General features: G+C 42.2%; 1 protein-coding gene across 4 annotated transcripts in view; it reads right to left on the bottom strand.

Annotated features, from left to right (window-relative positions):
* MYH16 (myosin heavy chain 16) overlaps positions 1-17,756 on the bottom strand; it is a 1,042,471-nt gene that overhangs the window by 54,704 nt on the left and 970,011 nt on the right. For all 4 annotated transcript variants that reach the window (XM_086930547.1, XM_086930548.1, XM_086930550.1 and 1 more), the window contains one exon: positions 8,501-8,704. In XM_086930547.1, the coding sequence (XP_086786673.1) occupies positions 8,501-8,704 (204 nt within the window). The remainder of the gene's footprint in view (positions 1-8,500; positions 8,705-17,756) is intronic.

Raw genomic sequence — 17,756 nt, 5'->3', positions numbered from 1 at the left:
TGGAGATGATCAGGTCGAGGATAGAACCTTTCTCGTGGGTCGGGCTGATGCATATTTGGGTGAGGTTGAGGGCATCGAGGAAGTTTTTAAGACTATTTACCACCGCGTCATTGCGATCGTTCCAGTGGAGGTTGAAGTCACCAAGGTATATTTGGGTGAGCTGCCTTCCGGAATTGGTTGAGATCATATCCATGATTTGTTGGGAAAAGGTGAAGTTGTCTCAGGATTGATAAGGCCTGCCATAGGGGTGACTGATAGGTTTACATGTGTAGTGATTTAAGGTGGCTATGGGTAACCTATATCTAAGTAAGGGGTGCATACACCACCTTACCCAGGCTGCAGTAGCAGTCCTGTGGTGTCATTTTGGAAGGCTTCCCAGGGGCGGCATAATACCTGCTGCAGCCCCTGCTAGGCCTCTGGGGTATCAATGCCCTTGGTACCTAATATACTAGGGACTCAAATGGTACCCCAGTAACCAAACTGTAGTGTACCTAAAGTACTTGCAATCATTTTAGAGAGGAAAGCAGATAGGCTAGGGCCCTAAATAGCAGGATCCCAGCCAAATTAAGTCAAAAACCATCAAAACATAAGGAAAAAAGTGGGGGCAACCATGTAGTCAGATTCCACCTTCCTACAAACCTCATTACATTCAAACCAGGGTTGCCGCAGGGAATCCAGGCACAGCAAACAATATAATAACTGACCATTTTGCATTATTATCCTGTCCAAAAGACAGTGTTGCCATTGACAGTTATGTGGTGGAAGAAGCAGAGAGATCCAATGTGGGTGCCATCCTAGGTACCACAATTGGCAGTCCACCGCTACTTTTTCCACACATAGTACCACTCACATGTGCATACAGTGAGGGAGTCTTGCAAAGTTTTCTCTTTGCAAGACTTTTTTTATGTGAAGTGCCTCCTTGTGTGAAAAACAAACACATGAGATATTGCAAACTATATTCTAATCAAAAAGCCTACTTTTTGTAAATTAGTATGGAATTTCATACAATTGCATGAAAAAACTATTTTCTTCACCCATACATTTTAGCAACTGAGACTGGAGAGAGCTAGAATTCCAGTGGCCACAAGCAGCATACCGCCATCCTGAGCAACTCATATGATGGTAAGTTTGTTGAAATCGGAGGTGGGTGTATGATGCTGACTGTGGGTATTCAATGGTAGATGTTTTGGAGTATCATGATGTGCAGCTGGTTAGGTGTAGCATGGAAGGTGTGTGTCTGTATGATGTTGGGCGTTTGGGTGTATGATGCCTGGTTGGTACATGGCTGTATGATTGTGTATGTGTTACTTAAAATGGTAGATACATTAGTGTGTGATGGAAAGCGCATATTGTGTGCAATGTGATGGTGTGATGGTGAGTCTGTGGATTATGATGGCTGGTATGTAGATTAGGATGTTGATGTTTGGTCATATATAATGGTGGCTATGTGCCCATATGGTGATGGGTGGATTTATGTATGAGGTTTATTGAGGTATGATGGTGGATGTGTTAGCCTATGATGGTTGGTGTGTGGTGATGAGTGTCTTGTTATATAATGATGGGGAACAATTATGGCAGGTGCATGATTGCATTATGGTGTAGGTATGAGGTAGGAATGTGATGGTAGTTATATGGGAATTTAATGATAGGTGTTTTGGTGCACCATGGTGAGTGTGTATAGAATTGTGGCTTTATGATAGAGGGAGTGTCTTTATATGATGGATGGTGTGGAGATCTATGATGGGGGCACAGTTGTTGAATGGTGGTATGTGTAGACCTATGATAGTGGGTGCGATGGGTACAATGGGGGTTGTATGTATTTGTGAGAAGCTGTCATTCTGTTAAAGTAACCCCCCACTTTTTAAATGCCTACTGATGCACTTTGACTTGATGTGCCCTGTGTCCCTGCCAATCAGGTTCCCAGGGCCTATGTTTTTCCCCAAAACTAACCCAAACCCAATTGGCATCTCTGGTCACAGGTCAGCCCCTGGTAAATAGTACCACAGGTACCCAGGATACTGTGACCAGGGAAGACCTCAAAGGGCTCCAGCAGGTGTAGTGCCACCCTTAGAGGACCTGTACCTTTACACACACACACTGCCTTTGCGGGCTGTGTGTCTTGGTGCAGAACAAAATTAAGAGTCAACATGGCACACTGCCCTGGCATAGATCAGTCACTCTCTAGCTGGGTGCACCATACCAGTGGTGAGGGTACAGGTGCATGAGCCCGTACCCCTACAGTGTCTAAGTCAATTCTTAGACATTGGCAATGCTGTCATTAACAGTATATGGCAATGGTAGTTTGTCATTACGAACTCCACAGGCCCATAATAGCTACACTGAAAAGTGAGAAGATTGGTATCAAACTTCTCAGCACATTAAACCCACACCCAATGTGGGATTTAATGTAAAATGTACTAAGAGGGCATCGTAGAGATGCCCCTGAAAAATGACTAGCCTCTGGTGGGTTCCATGAGTTGTACAGATCAGCCTGCCACCACAACACATGTTTCTGGACCCCTGGGTTGGAAGCCTTCGCTCCCTGAGCGCCGAAACAAAGCCTTTCCTGGGCGGAGATGTTCACACCTCCCCCAGGCCTGGAAGAGCCGTCTGTGGCATGGAAGCTTCAAAGGCCTTGCAGCCTTTGTAATGCAACCCCCAGCCTCTCCTGCTATCAGGAGCAGGGCCCCTTCCTGTCTCCTCTCCTTTTCGGTGGGAAGAGAGGCAGAACAAATTAGCCAGCCCAGAAGGTGTGCCCAGCTCTGCCAACTCCACCCATCAGGTAGGGGAGGTGAGGTGAAGCCCACTCTTTAGATGGCAGGCACTCCCCAATCAGGATTAGGGATTGTGCTCACTCCTCACGTGGGGATAGCACACAAAGGGTGTAGTCACCCTAAGGTCAGTAGCCCATTAGCTACTGACCCACAGACCCCTAAAACACCCCCTTAATACAATATTTAGGGGGCAGCCCTGATCAAAGAAGGCAGATTCCTGCAACCTAAGAAGAAAAAGGACGAAGATGCCCAGCAGAGGACACTGCAGAGAACAACTGACTTGACCCCAGCCCTACCGACTCTTCTGCAGTTTTCAGAGATCCTGCACGAAGATTCGCCTTGTCCTGCAGCCAGTGACCTCCAGAACCCTGGGAGGGCTGATTGCCTTCAACAAAGACTGGATTGCTTGTGAACAGCAGCTCTGTTCAAAAGAAAACTCCCAAGACAGACTGTGAGTCTGATGAGGACAAAGAAACCCAACGCCTGGAACCACAACTGCATCCGTCGCCTACAGCCCGAGTTCGAGGTGCCCCCTGGTCCCAGCGAGGTCCCCCAGCACTCCAGAGCCTGAGTCCACCATGTGTTGACCCCTTCAGGACTCCCTGACATTGCCTGCAGCTTCTGCACAGAGACCCCCCAGCCGCGAGAGGCCCGGTAAGGTGAAATCCGACCTCAAAAGACCCCCCTGCATCCTGCCGCCCTGCGCCATGGAGATGAGAACCCGAGGTGCACCTACGTTCCTGAGCCCTCCAACTTACCTGCCCAGCTGTTGGTTCCTCCCGAAGTCTTCCTGGACTGAGCTTGAAGCTGTAAACCAAAACCGAAAATCCCCATTGAAAACATCAGGGCACCTGACACCAAAAAAGCACTGTGCATCCAGCTGCCCCTGCGCCGAGGCGGGTGCACTTTGTGTTCTAAACCGGATCCCCCTTTGCCCTGAGCCTATCACCAGGAGCCTGGTTCACCAGCAGCCATTAACCGGAGGCCCGCTTTCCCCATTGGATAACATTGGGCCTCAAAACTCTGCACCGGCCGCCCTAGTGCCGCTGAGGGTGTAACAAGAGTGCATCCTTGACTCTGGGGAACCCTGAGTCTAACCCCAGAACACCAACTCCCACAACACCACTATCTTTAAACTGATAACACTATTTCCCTACATAGGATAACATTGACTGTTTTTCTGTGAAAAGGTTGTGTGTGGAGTTGGATTACCTAAAGAAATTCTTTAAAATTGTACTAACTAACAAAAGTGCTTTTACCTATCTGTTTACAGGAAATGCCCCTGTGCAGTATCCAGGCATACTCCACTGTGTCAGAAAAGTAATCTCAAAAGTAACTTACCTGTAATTTTACTAAAAGTCCTATTCAAAGTATTTGTACTGTATTTAAAGCATTGCATTTCTCAATAACAATACTGTAAGTCTAAACAAAGCGCATATACAGTCACAATTCAAACTGTATTACAACTGTATATTTACAGCTAAGTATCACTTACCTGTGCCTGGCTTGCTAGGTTCTCGAAAATAAAATAACTAAAAGAATATTTTTGTATTTAAAAACAATTGGTCTGAAGTTCAGTCTTTGAGTGTGTGAATTCATTTGCTGACTGAGTGTGTACAAAAAATGCTTAACACTGTCCTCTGATAAAGCCTTACTGCTCGATCACAGAACCACAAATAGAGAGTGAGGTTCTATATACTTTACCTCTGCATACCTTCTGCGTTCCACTGGACTCTGTGCACACTATACCTCACTTTCATAAAGTATATACAGAGCCAGCGTACTACAATATTACAATCGTGAATATGTGGTTGAATGATGGTGGTTGTGGTGGTGTGGGATGATTTGTTGTGTGGACATATGATGGTGCGTGTATTGACATATGATGGTGCATGTATGGGTCTGTACTACTGGGTCTGTGTGTTTATGTATGCTGAATGTACATGATATTGGGATGTGTGATCTTATGATAGGAGTGTGTTGGTGTACAGTGGTGGCGGTGTTAGAGCATGAATGTTGATTTGTTGGCATATGAGGGTCGGTCAGTCAGGGGTGGTATAATGGTGGCTGTGTAAATGTATGACATGGTGGACTGAGTAGTTGATAACCCTGATATTCTAGGTGTGTGAGTCACACTAGTTGTTGTGGGCTAAGAGCAAAACTGATTATCACTGGTTGCCTATAATCCAACACTTTGCACTTATATGTATGATGTTGAAAGTATAGATCAGGGGTCTTTAGAGGTCACGAGCTTCCCGGAATGTTGGGCAGCAGCAGTCAGACCTTAAGGGCTGGGGGACTGTGCCTCTTTGCCCTTTTAGGCAGAAATGAAGAGAGTCTGTCAGGCTGAACAAGGTGTACCAGTGCCTGCAAATTAAATGCTACTAGTGGGCTCACAAAACTAGTAGTGCCACCCACATGAGTAGACCTGTAAATGTGTCTCAGACCTACCACTGTAGTGTCTGTGCGTGCAGTTGTAAACTGCCATGTTGACCTGGCTAGTGCACCCACTTGCCTGCCCCAAACCTTCCCTTTCCTTACATGTAATGCACCCCTAATGTAGGCCCTAGTGTAGGCCCAGGGTACACCCATGAGCAGAGTGCAGTGTATGTGAAAGGTAGTACATGTACTGGTGTGTGTGTGACATGTCCTGATAGTGAAATACTGTATGTCTGTCCCATAGGCGTATCATTGGGTTTGCAATAAAACATTTGTACATGTGAAACTTTCAATAGGTACAAGTTAGAAAAACAAATTTTAGGCTCACTGAACTCAGAATTTATTAACACACCTTCTGGTAAAGATGGTTTTTAAATTCTGTGTTTGAAAATGTCACTTTTAGAAAGTGGCCATTTTCTTACTTTACCATTCTGGGTGGCTCTGGCTGTTCGTGTATTCAGCGTCTGGTGTTTGAGTGACAGGAGCTGGGGATGTGCACTCCCTCCAGATAGTCACTGGGGGGCGGGGGTTTAGATGTGTCCTGCCTTGCCTTGGTGACTCATCGCTGGGTTGAATAGACTTGGTCTGCATTTAGAGTAGTTAGAAGAGTTATGCTGGCACCTGAATAGGCTGTGTACTTTTTCAAAATGCTTCTCTGCCCCCTGAGGTCATGTGGCACCAGGGAGGACAGGACTGGTTTGGACTGTGATCAGAAACCCTTGCAGTAAAGAGAACAATGACAAAATGGGGTATAAGTATTACACCTAAACCCCCAGGACTTAAGATTACACGAGGACACTGCCAAGAAGAAAAGGGGAAAACTGTGTGCGGAGTGCTGCCTTTTCTAAGTGAAGGGTGGGTTGGCCTGCAGTTCCTGCTTCTGTCTGTGGTGGAGGAAAAGGGCTGACTCTTTTTGTCTTGCTGTGCTATCCTGCTTGGGAATAATCTCCAAGGGCTTGTGTGTGCTTGCCTCCTGTTAGAAGTCTCACGGAGATAAAAGGCTGCAAGGAAGATATTTGCTATATTCCAAAAGAACCTGCCTGAAGCGGTGAAAGGACTGGACTGTTCTAAACCCTTCCCATTTTTAAAGTGCATGTTGAGCCCTTTAACTTGCATCCCAAATTGAGGGATGAGTGGTGTTCAGGGTCTGGGGAGTGTTCAATACTTTAATTATTCTGAAAAAAGGAGTAGGTGCATGTTAAGCGCTTCAGGTGTGGCCCCAGCATGGAGAGTGCTCCCCATTTGCCAGAAGGAGCCCTTTAACGTAAGCCAGCATTGCTGTATGCCGAAGGAGAGAAAGAGTGGCCCAACCACTCAGAACAGTGCTACACGACCACGACGTACAGAAGTACCTGAACTGGCTGAGGCCTCATTCCCCCTTGTGCCGGCCACACCGACCGAGGAGGCAGCCCAGCCCTGCTCAGCTAGCCCCGGTGCCCATGGAGAAAGGCTGAGTCAACAAGGCAGCTGCCGTAAGGTCAGCAAGGTAGCTACCGTGAGGCAGCAAGGAAGAAAGGCATAGTTAGCAATGCTCCCAGGTTGTTTGCTAACACAAGTGTTCTGCAGACTTACTGTAATACCCGTAGTAGACACTGAGAGGCTCCTGTGGCCTGCGGGTTACAATTACCTAACTTGCATTTACAGGCGATTTCTGTGCCATGGTGGGTAGTGAGTCATGGATGAACAAACTGCTGCATTTTCAGGATCTGATAAATTGATGTATACCATTGTTATGCCTTACTAAGACATAATAATAAGTGTTATTTGCCAAAACTGCCCCATATGTACAGTAAGGGTGCACTAAGTGTGATGCATAATGTTCTCACAATGTTCTATGAACTGCGTAGGCTATAAATATGTACAGTAATGCTCTGACTGCGATGTTAGCCATAATGTGTTCTGATGACATGGGCAATATATAAGTCTATATGATAGTGCCCAACTTGTGAAATGATGACAAGTGATTTTATGGCATCATCAAAAGTACCTAGTAGCACAGTTATTTATGTGATTGTGGTCTTATGTGTTTTATGGATATTACAAAGGATATTTTTATATAACCTTGCGTGGAGTCTCTTTTGTGGTTTGCCTAGTGTGCCACTGGTGTGTCTGTGTGTTGCGCAAACGCTTTACACATTGCCACTGGGATAAACCTGACTGCTCTGCCAAGCTACCAAGTGGGTGAGCAGTTCTTATCTTGGGTGTGTAACTTCATTACCCTAACTATGAGTGTTTGTGTGCCTCTGTGGCCCACCAGCCCCTCCCCCCAGTCCTGGTAAAATTAACAGCCACCATAAACATCCATTGGATCTAATGCAGCATTGACAAGGTGAGCTCTTGTCCCTTTTCCAAGGTATAGATGTTCAGGGTCTTTCTATAGAGTTTCCAGTGCTACTGCCACTGCAGAAAGACTGAACACACTGAGTAATGTTTGTCTTGTTCTAATCTTAGCTCTGTTCCTGTGACATTAGCAGCTGTAGTGTTCAACCTAAAACCACATCCCTGTAATTCTCAGGTGATGTTGTTTGAAGTTGGTCTTTTGTGAATGAGGATTATGACTAATTACACAAAGTGTCAGGGTAGCACCTGAGTACTAAAATATGCAATAGATATAGAGCTACTCTTTTCAAGGGCTTTAAAGTGATCAAACGTTTGTTGAGGGACTCATGAAATGTTCCTTGGGCAGGTCAAGTAACTCTATATAAAGGCACTGTGCTGAGCCGCGGACCTCAGAGGGGTGCACAACTACTCTGTACCACAGGAGTTTAAGTAATGCCCTTATTTGTAAAATCAGTGCATACTATTCAAATGTTGCACTCCCTGATGCTTTTCCATGGACCAATTTGGAGTCAGAGCCAATATATTCTGCTTGGAACCACTAACTTACTAGATATTTCGAAATAAATGAATATGGGCTAAACCATTTACCCTATGCAATCAGGATAAAGGATTGAATCGTTGCAAAGCAAATACTGCCCGGCATCTTTCAGATGTTGGTAAACTGACTACCGTTAACATGGGTCAAAGTAACCTCTACTATTTACAGTGCTTAGAAATAGCAGGAGTGTGGTATAAAGTCCTACATAAAAAAAGTGTTGTAAAAGCAAATACCTTTAATCTATTTAATTCATTGACACTTTTGTGTTTTGCACTGTTGAGGAAAGTTCGTCTCTTTGGCAATTATGACTGATTATTACTAAGGATTGTCTTTCTCAGGGGTGCATATCCTGCCTATCATTACAATTTAACTAGTTTTAAACTATGAAAGATATATCACGCAGCCCTACCTGGTTATTCAGGTCGTTGAACTTTTCTGTGGTGTCTAGTAATTCCTGCTCTTGTGTCTTGCGTGATTTTTCCACTGTTTCCAACACGGTTCGCGTCTCCTCCACTTCTGAGGCCAGCAAGCCGCATCGCCTCTCCATCAGATTGCACTGCTCTCGCATGTCCTCCTGATTTCGAGAATCTTCCTCCACTTGTGTCTGCAGATCCTGAGAAGAGGTGAATACAGAATTCAGTTAATTACCACACCCCAGGGCATCGGGATTCCTGTGTGCGCTAATACCACACATGGGGCCAAATGTACAACCATTTGCGTTTTGTGGGTCACAGTTCACTACTCGCAAAACGGAATGTACTAATGTGTCTCAGATATATTTAGCTGTTCCTAATGGGGTCGCAAATGACCCGCCTCATAAATATTTATGTGGCATGTCGCAATCTGCGACCTATTGGGAATGGCTAGCACTCTGAGATGGTGTCCTGCTGGGGTCAGCAGAGTGGACTACCATGTCTGTGACTGCCTTTTAAAAAAAGCTGTTTTTTGTTTTTCGAATGCAGGCCTTTCTCCTGTAAGGAAAATGGGAAGCATATTAAAAAATAAAAATTAAACGTTTCTGTTTCATTTTTTAAGAGCAGGCAGTGGTCTAAAGGACCACTGCTCTTAAAAAACGATTTAACTGCCAGTCACAAAGGAGAAGGAGTCCCCTGGGCACCCCTTCCCATTGACGACTGGCTTACCACATACTTGAAGTAGGTGGTATCTGTGATTGTTTTGCGACCACATTTACGGGTACAAACCAATCATACATCCAGTGCAACTCGCTATTAGCAAGGAACGCCCTTGGCACGCCCTTCCTAATAGTGACTCGCCAACCCTATTTTGCAAGTCGGTAATAGGTTACTTATTTGCAAAATAGGGTTTGTACATATCACAATCCTTCTAAGTGGTTGCAAACTGTCCAATTTTCCATTTACGACTGCTAAAAAGGGTCGTACATCTGACCCAGAGATGCCTGCATCTTCCGAAATGACGCCGTAGGGCCCAATTCACAACGATTTTATGAATTTGTAATACAAATGGAAAAAACTGAAGCTCTGCATTCAGCTGAAAACTGATTCCCCACCTTGGTAGGGGACCTCTGGAAGAGAACCTAAGGCACAGTACACATTGTGTACAGATGGCCTGGAAAATGCAATGTAAATTGGGTGAAACCTTATACAGTTCTGCTAATTACCAAAATCCCAACAAAGTTATGCAAATTAGGTGAATCCCAAAATAGCTATATAAAATAAGTTAATCCAAACACAGCTATGCAAATTGGGTAAATCACAGCATAACTTTTCAAAATAGGTAAATCCCAACACAGCTATTCATACTAGGAGAGTCCCAACACATCCATAACAGAATGTTAGGAACAAGTGTAAAGTTTTCCCATTCTTACAAGCACTCCAAAAACTGAATGTGGAATGCACAGAGGTACAATATTGGTAGGCAATGCAGCCTTGCTGCTCATTTTCACATTGGGTATAAGGAATGAAAACACTTTATACAATAATTTTTGCAATCATCAGAAAAAAAGATATTTTACATATGTCTCTTGATAGAGCAGGATTATTTAAGAATGATTTTGCTTGGTCAAATCCTGCTCATGCAGTGAAAAATACAATTATGTACTTATAAACCAAGATTAACATTGTGTCTAGATGAACATGAGATTTAAAACTTCATTGTAAAAGCATGCAGGAATGTCACAATACGTGAAAGATTTTCTTTCTTTAAATACTGCATAGTAAAAGCATGCAGAAGAGTAGCAACACTGGTGAAACTGAGAAATTTGTGACAAAGAGAAAATCCTACTAAATTACTATGATATTTATGTGAAAAGAAAAAATGTAAATCGTACTTTTAACAGAATAATAATTATAGGAACGTTCAAGTAAAAGGATCCCTGCTTATATTTTCTTTATATGAGAAATCTAAAAAGAAAGTGTTTGGTTATACTTTAATGAATTGTAAACCGACTACATCTATAAGTTTAATGAAAAGATGCTTTCCATATTATTTTGTATGTATTCTAGATTTCAATAATTTGTGGTTTTTACATGTAGGCTTCAAAGTGTGTAAATTAATAAAACGAATTTCGTTGCGCGCACTGCATCACCAAATGTGATGCAGTGCGGCCAATGAAATTCGTTTTATTTACTTATTTATATGTTTACTTACCTGTTATACTCCGTAATCCATACATTACTATTCCCCACCCTGCCCCTCCCCCTCCCCACGTCACCGACCTGCAGGAACTCCTACTACCGACCGTGGCTGTGTGTTACTGTTTTTCTATTGTATGCCTTAGAAAATTAAATTTGTCCTTCATTATTTCTATTGTTCTGCATTCTGTCCATCAACGGTTCTTTTTGCATTTGCCACCCTGAGTGGAACGAGTATGCCCAGACGTGGGTTCCGTGCTCTCCATGCCACTGGAATTAAGCTATCCTGATTGAAGAGGGGTGAAACCCCAAAACTGGTCTTAGGATGCTTGTTTCCAGTCCAGGGAGGACCTGGCTTGGCAGTTCGGGCTGGACTGTTCCCATGTGGCACAGGGTAAAGACTGATTTGCATATGACTGGGTTCAAACTGGAATGGCATGGTGAGCAAAAAAACAATGGATTTAGGCCCAGATCCCTGTACTGGGGTGAATCTATGACATTGTTCTGCATTCTGTCCATCAACTGTTCTTTTTACCTTACAGATGGAGCAAAAATTACATTATACTTATCAACCTGAGGCTTCTGACATGGTCGGGCAAATAAATGGCACAGAAACATCTTGATTGGCTGTTTGTGCATCTACAACACTGAAATGGCCTGATGCATTACCAATGGTGTTGATGAGTTTGAGAAGTATCCTAGATAGAAGCACAGGACTGTCCTCTCACGAAATTGTCATGGGGAGGGCTATGAGACAGCCAACAGTCCCAGCAAATCAGCTTGTGAACATTCCTGTTGATTTATTACTCGATTATTGTAAATGAGTGGCTGACATAGTGCGTTCCGTGTCTCACCAGGTAGGAGAAGTCGCAACTACTGTCCAACAAGAAAAAGCACATGATTTGTCCCCAGGTGACTGGGTGCTCATGAAAAAACATGTGAGGAAGTCTTGTTTGCAACCTCATTGGCGTGGGACATATCAAGTGATTCTTGTGACAACAGCAGCAGTAAAAGGTGGTGGTTTGCCTAACAGGGTGCATGCTGCTCATACTTGTCCCATGTCCACTTTAAAGTACAGAGTCAGTTTAGGGTGAACAAAGAGAGACTGAACAGACTGAGAATCAAGTAGAGTGTGCACAAGCTACTGGGCTGCAGAGCACTGTCACTGTCGAAACTAAAGAAGAGTTGGTCCCTGAGTGTGATAGAGAAAAAGAAAAAAGGGAATCAGCTAAGCGGCGTCTTGAGAAAAGTGAGACAGATGGTGTACCTGAAAAACAAGTGTGAACAGGTGATAAATGGCCTGCAGGAGCTAAGCAGTTGAAAAATACTTTGTGCAGAAAGAACCCAAAAACTGTAGTGGAAGTTTCTAGACAATCTGAACAAAGTGATACAGACGGAGAAGAAAACACAGTACGCAGAACAAAAAGAGCACAAATTTCACGTCAAAAGTATGCAGCACCTGAATGGATATATTTGTCTGTCATAAATGATTGGGTAAAATAATTCATTGAATAATGTTTCAAAGACAGCTCATCATATGAGCCACCCTAAATGAACAGTAACTGTGGAAAAAAAGAGAGGAGATTTGGAAAATAAGGCTGTGACCTGAAACGCGGAAAGTGTGTTGAACACAAACCTTGCTAATTTAAAACTGATTGAATATTAAATTACATTTTTGAATATTTTTGAATTTTGAATATTTTCTTTTCTCTTTCTTCTTTCTCTTTAAAATGGATAGTTCTAAGACTGGTAGTCAAAATCAAAGTTCATTTAGAACGAAAGTATTTAAACGCTTGCTTATTATGTGCTCTTGTGTTATTAATTTTCTAGTTGGTGTTAGTAATAATTGTGCTTTATTTCATGTTTTCGGTCAAACATACTAATGAATATGTGAGTACAATAACTGAGGTAGCAAGAGTCCTTAATGAGGATGCTGAAGTAGATATTAAGAAACTATCTGGAAATGACTTACACCAAGAAAAATCTATTACTGACTTTTCATTAAATTGTTTTTACTAAACTTTTGTATGAGTATGTCAATACTATGGATGCAAGAGATTGCTATGTGTGCATGCATTTACCTTCATAGGAACAGGTGATTTATTACCATCTTCCTTTAACATATGGAATTCATGTAGTGTACTAACAAGTTTGTTCGATGGCAAAGAGCAATTTCAATACTTTTACTCCAACTATGATTTATTTTTTTCAGAAGTTCCTATTAAGAAGAACATGAATATAGTGAGTAGTGTGAGAAATGTAGAAATAATGGGAGAATGTTTCCATACCACTAAGCCTATTGATACTGTAAATGCACACAGAAATAACCTAACATGTAGCTTTCGTAATGTGATAGACGGCAAGAATTTAAGGAGAAATCTTCTAGCAAAAATCTAGAATACCTCCATGGGCTCATAGGAAGGGTGGCTATAAGAAAGGTGAGACATATTCTGCAATGACTTTGGATTGGCATCACAAGGTAAAGCTTACTAAGACAAAAGACTGAATGTAATAATTATTTCCTTGGTTCCAGTGAAAGTGAACATACCTTCCTAATTATGGGGGTTTGGGGATTAAGAGGTGGTACTGATCCAGTTTACCCTGGAGTATACTATGTGTGTGTGGTAAAAATGCTTATTATAGGTTGCATCAACTTTGATATGGATGTTGTTATATTGGAATAGTTTTCCCAAAATTTTACCATGTGAAAGAAAAATATGGAACCAATAAAAAGAAACTAACATGGAGTAAAAGGGGAATATGTGCTGTGGAAATTGTGGGTGGTATTTTTTGGTGCATTAATACCTTCAGTGGGAGAGATTTTGAACTCACATAAAATTAGAAAATTGTCTACAGTGGTTGAGCAACGGATACTGCTGGTGGGCTCTTAGTGATTGATACTGAAATGGTTGCTATTAGATAAACGGTTTTGCAGAACCTGCTTGCCCTTGATATACAATTAGCAAAAGAGGGAGGAGTCTGTAGTATTCTGAAAATTCAACAATGGACTACTTAAATATCTGACAAAAAAGCAGAGATTTGCGGGGATATATTAGTAACATTACTCAATTGCTTAGTGATTTAACACAACTAAAGGTTGATGGCGCATGGGAGAAAGGGTTTTTCCCCATTGGAAAATTGTTTGCAGCACTGGGTAACAGCTTAGTAGGACAAATATTAACACCAATAATTGATGTTGCCATAATAGTTATAATACTCATACATAGATGTTGTCAGTGTAAAATAGGAGAGACAATACGAAGGGCCAGAAAAAGACAAAAAAAGGTGCTTATTACTAAGTGTTAAGGGATATAGAGGTTGTTAGACTAAAACCAGATGAAAACAAGTGCATTCTAAAATAATCAGATTGTTATCAGATAATATAGATTGTGTGATGGCTAGATTCACCATCAGAGGAGGGATTGATGGAGCATGACTATTTAGGAATGACTTTGCTCGGTCAAATCCTGCTCATGGTGTGAAAAATACTAATATGTACTTATGAACCATGATTAACATTGTGTCTAGGTGAACATGAGATTTAAAACTGCATCGTAAAACCATGCAGAAGAGTTGCAAAACTGGTGAAACTGAGAAATTTGTGACAGAGAGAGAAACCTACTAACTTACTATGATATTTATGTGAGAAGTTATAATGTAAATTGTAATTTTAACAAAATAATAATTATAATAACGTTCAAGTAAAATGATTCCTGCTTATAGTTTCTTTGACACGAGAAATCTAAAAGGAAAGTGTTTGGTTATACTTTAATGAATTCTAAACAGACCATGTTTATAAGTGTAATGAAAAGATGCTTTCTATATTATTTCTTATATATTCTCAATTTCAATAATGGAGTGTTTATTCTTTAGAAAATGATGAATTTGTTGTTTTTCCAAGTAATCCTGAAAGGGGCATATGTACAAGCCCCTATCGCTGCTGCAACTTCACTTTCAATGAAGTTGTGGTGGCGATAGGGCCCTCACCTTATTTACAAGGCAGCTTTAAGCCACTTAACATGGCTTAACACTGCCTTGTAAACAAGGCACCCTTTAACGCTATGCTTAGCGTGAAAGGGGTGGGCAGTGGCTGTTGCAGTGGACGTTCCTCCGCAACACCCATTGATTTTGACGCTGCCTCCTATTTACAGGGCAGCATAAATATGAAGCAGTACCAAAATTAAGACCAGGGAAACCCTGGTCTTCACTTGGCAAAATGAGGAGAAATGCTTTATTTCTCCTTGTTTTTACTTTTTTCATGTGGACTTCCTGAAGCAGCACTCATGGAAAAACCAAAACTCCTTCGATTGTTTATGTGTAGGAAGGACCCCCTTCCTGCACACAAACAATCTTTAAAAAACTGACAATTTGTGACATCCATGTGTGCTGCATTAAACAGCACACATAAAAGAGACAAAATGGCCTTTAAAGATTGTTTATGTACAAGAAGGGAGACCTTCCTGTACATGAACAATCTTTCCCCTGCACGCAGACGCCCTTGCACTATGGTGCAAGGGAGTCTGCTTTGGTGCTATATTGCTAAGTGTAGCACCAGCACAGGGGGAAATGCAAGGCTGCACCATATTCCCGTAAATATGGTGCAGCCTTGTGATTCTGAAGTGGCGGACTGAGGTGTTAAGCCATGACGGCTAATGCCTCACTCTGCCACTTCCGTTGTAAATATCCCACAAAGTGTTTGAATGCTTTTCTATTGTAGCCTTAGAAAATGAAATTTGTCCTTCATAATTTCTAAAAATGCAGACCTGATTGAATTGCAGCTATGTAATGTTATCAATGAAGTTTCCTTTCTACAGTTAGAATATTTTATCTCCGTGAATAATAGCTTTAACCTTGTTGCACGCTAACTCAGAAAGGTGCATGAGGATATGAATAAGTTGCTTCCTATTTCCGAGGTGACTTCAAATTACAAATTCTTAAAAAATAGCAGACAAAGGACAAAAGTATCACGTGTAGATTCCGGATGATCTGGGACTAAAAGAATGATCATTCCATGAGCACACCATGGATCTCAACGAATAGAATTGTGTAAGACCGTGAAGAAGCTACATTTGTGGAATGGAATTGTGAATGTTTCGAGGTATAATTAGCTTGTGGGAAAAGGACGTTAGCGGTTGGCTTTTTTCCTTGCAAATCTTGGCCGTAACATGCTGTCAATACTAACTCTGACTTTCCCTGAGACTGAACTCTCCTGTTTTCTCTTTGCACCTCATCAGCTGGTGAAGTTGTGCAGGCTATACCTTTCGGCTGAAAGGTTGACTTTTCAAACTCTAGCACGCTGTCCTTTAGCATTGAGCTTAGGCTTGTATGAATCTCTAATTGAATACTGAAATTGCAATGTGTAATTCCTTTCTTTCTCTTACTCTCTCCTCTCACGCCAGTTATTGATTTAAGATTTATTTTGCTTTAAACTGTGAGTATATTGTGAATTTACTTGTATTTCTTTGATGAACCAAAGTATTAATGATTCTAATGTATTTTTGTGTGCATCAGCCATTCATCTTGCAGTTTAGATAAAGGTACCTTGATACCTATTCTAAGTTTGTCCTTTTATTGATGAATTTATTGACATTGTACAGTTTTTGATTTTGTTGTTAGACAGCCATCTCTTCAAGGAAGGAATGGTTTCTGTCTCTAATTATCTGAGTCCCTATTAGCTCTTACAAAGATCTATCGGAGGACCTTATGTTTGTAAGTGATTATAGAATTTCTATGGCCCCAAACTCTGGATTATAGTAAATTGTTATGTTAGTGGTATTGTGGTAAACTTGTATAAAGGCTCACAAAATTTTCAACGCTTCATGTGGATCACTCTCATTTCTAATCCTAGGCAGTTGGATTACCCACTTCACTGAGACTGGAAAAGAGGAAAAAGTAAAACAGGTGTAGGCTTAATTGTATGTAACGGCATATATTTACATTAATACTTTTTGTAATGGGTAAGGATCTCCCATGTGCAACTGAGATCCCAATGACCAGTTAAACAGCTGTCAATGTCAGTATCAGTAAACAAATAGGAACACACCTATGCTTTGTGATTTTTACTCCAAGGGTTTCATCACCGAACTATGGGGCAGATTTATGTCAGACTTGTGCCACGTTTACGCCTCCGTTGCATCACGCAACGGCGCGGAAACGTGGCGCATCCCTGCGACCTATTTACAACGTGACGCATCTAGGCGGATGCGTCACTTTGTAAAGCCCTGCGCCACATGAAACCTGCGTCAGGTTTCATGTGGGCGTTCTGTCGCAGGGTGGGCGTTCCCTCGAAGGAAAGCCCCGTAAAACTGACGCGGTGAAATCTACAAGATTTCACTGAGTCAGTTTTACGACGCTGCTGGGTCAAATCCTTACGCCTGTATGTATGGGTGGCCTCTGTACATTGCAGGAGTTGCGTCGCACTTGCGATGCTACTCCAGCAATGCACCGCCCGTACACCACAAGATGCGTCACGCATCTGCCCTTCCTTGCACCATGGTGCGCCGCATTGTAAATGGGGCGCATCTCTGGTGCCGCAAGGAGGGAATTGCGTGACACATCAGTTCTGGCGCATCCCTGCAATAACTCCTTAACCGCGGCCGTTATTTCGCCGTAGTGCGGTGATTCCGCAGAGTGGGCAGAGCCGCATCGGCCGTTTGCAGCACTAGCGAGGTAGTGCTTGCGACGGCCAACCGCCGACGGGAGCACGGAAGGGTTAAAAGTTGGCTAAATATGCGAGTGACTACTAACAATGCACATAATTATTAACAGGGTTGAAAAGCAACACGTCTGGGGCGCCATCGGATACATAAAAAAACAAGTCTTAGTCCATTATTATTATTACTATTATTGTTGTTATTAATATAATTAGTTATAGTACTAACGTTGTCATCATTACCGCAAATATTGATATTACATTTTTGTTTTGACCACATTTAGACGTTGTTGTGGTGCTAAAAATGGCCATCTCTTTTTAAGAGTATGCTTTGAGCTTGATTTCTTTGGGTTTTGCGGACAAGCTGGCAGCTGCTACTGAAACAACGCAAAAACTACAAA

This window comes from Lissotriton vulgaris, chromosome 7 (assembly GCF_964263255.1).
Source record: "Lissotriton vulgaris chromosome 7, aLisVul1.2, whole genome shotgun sequence".
Taxonomy (NCBI): Eukaryota; Metazoa; Chordata; class Amphibia; order Caudata; family Salamandridae; genus Lissotriton; species Lissotriton vulgaris.
The sequence above is the reverse complement of the archived record's forward strand: the minus strand, read 5'-3'. Positions and strand labels throughout refer to the sequence as shown.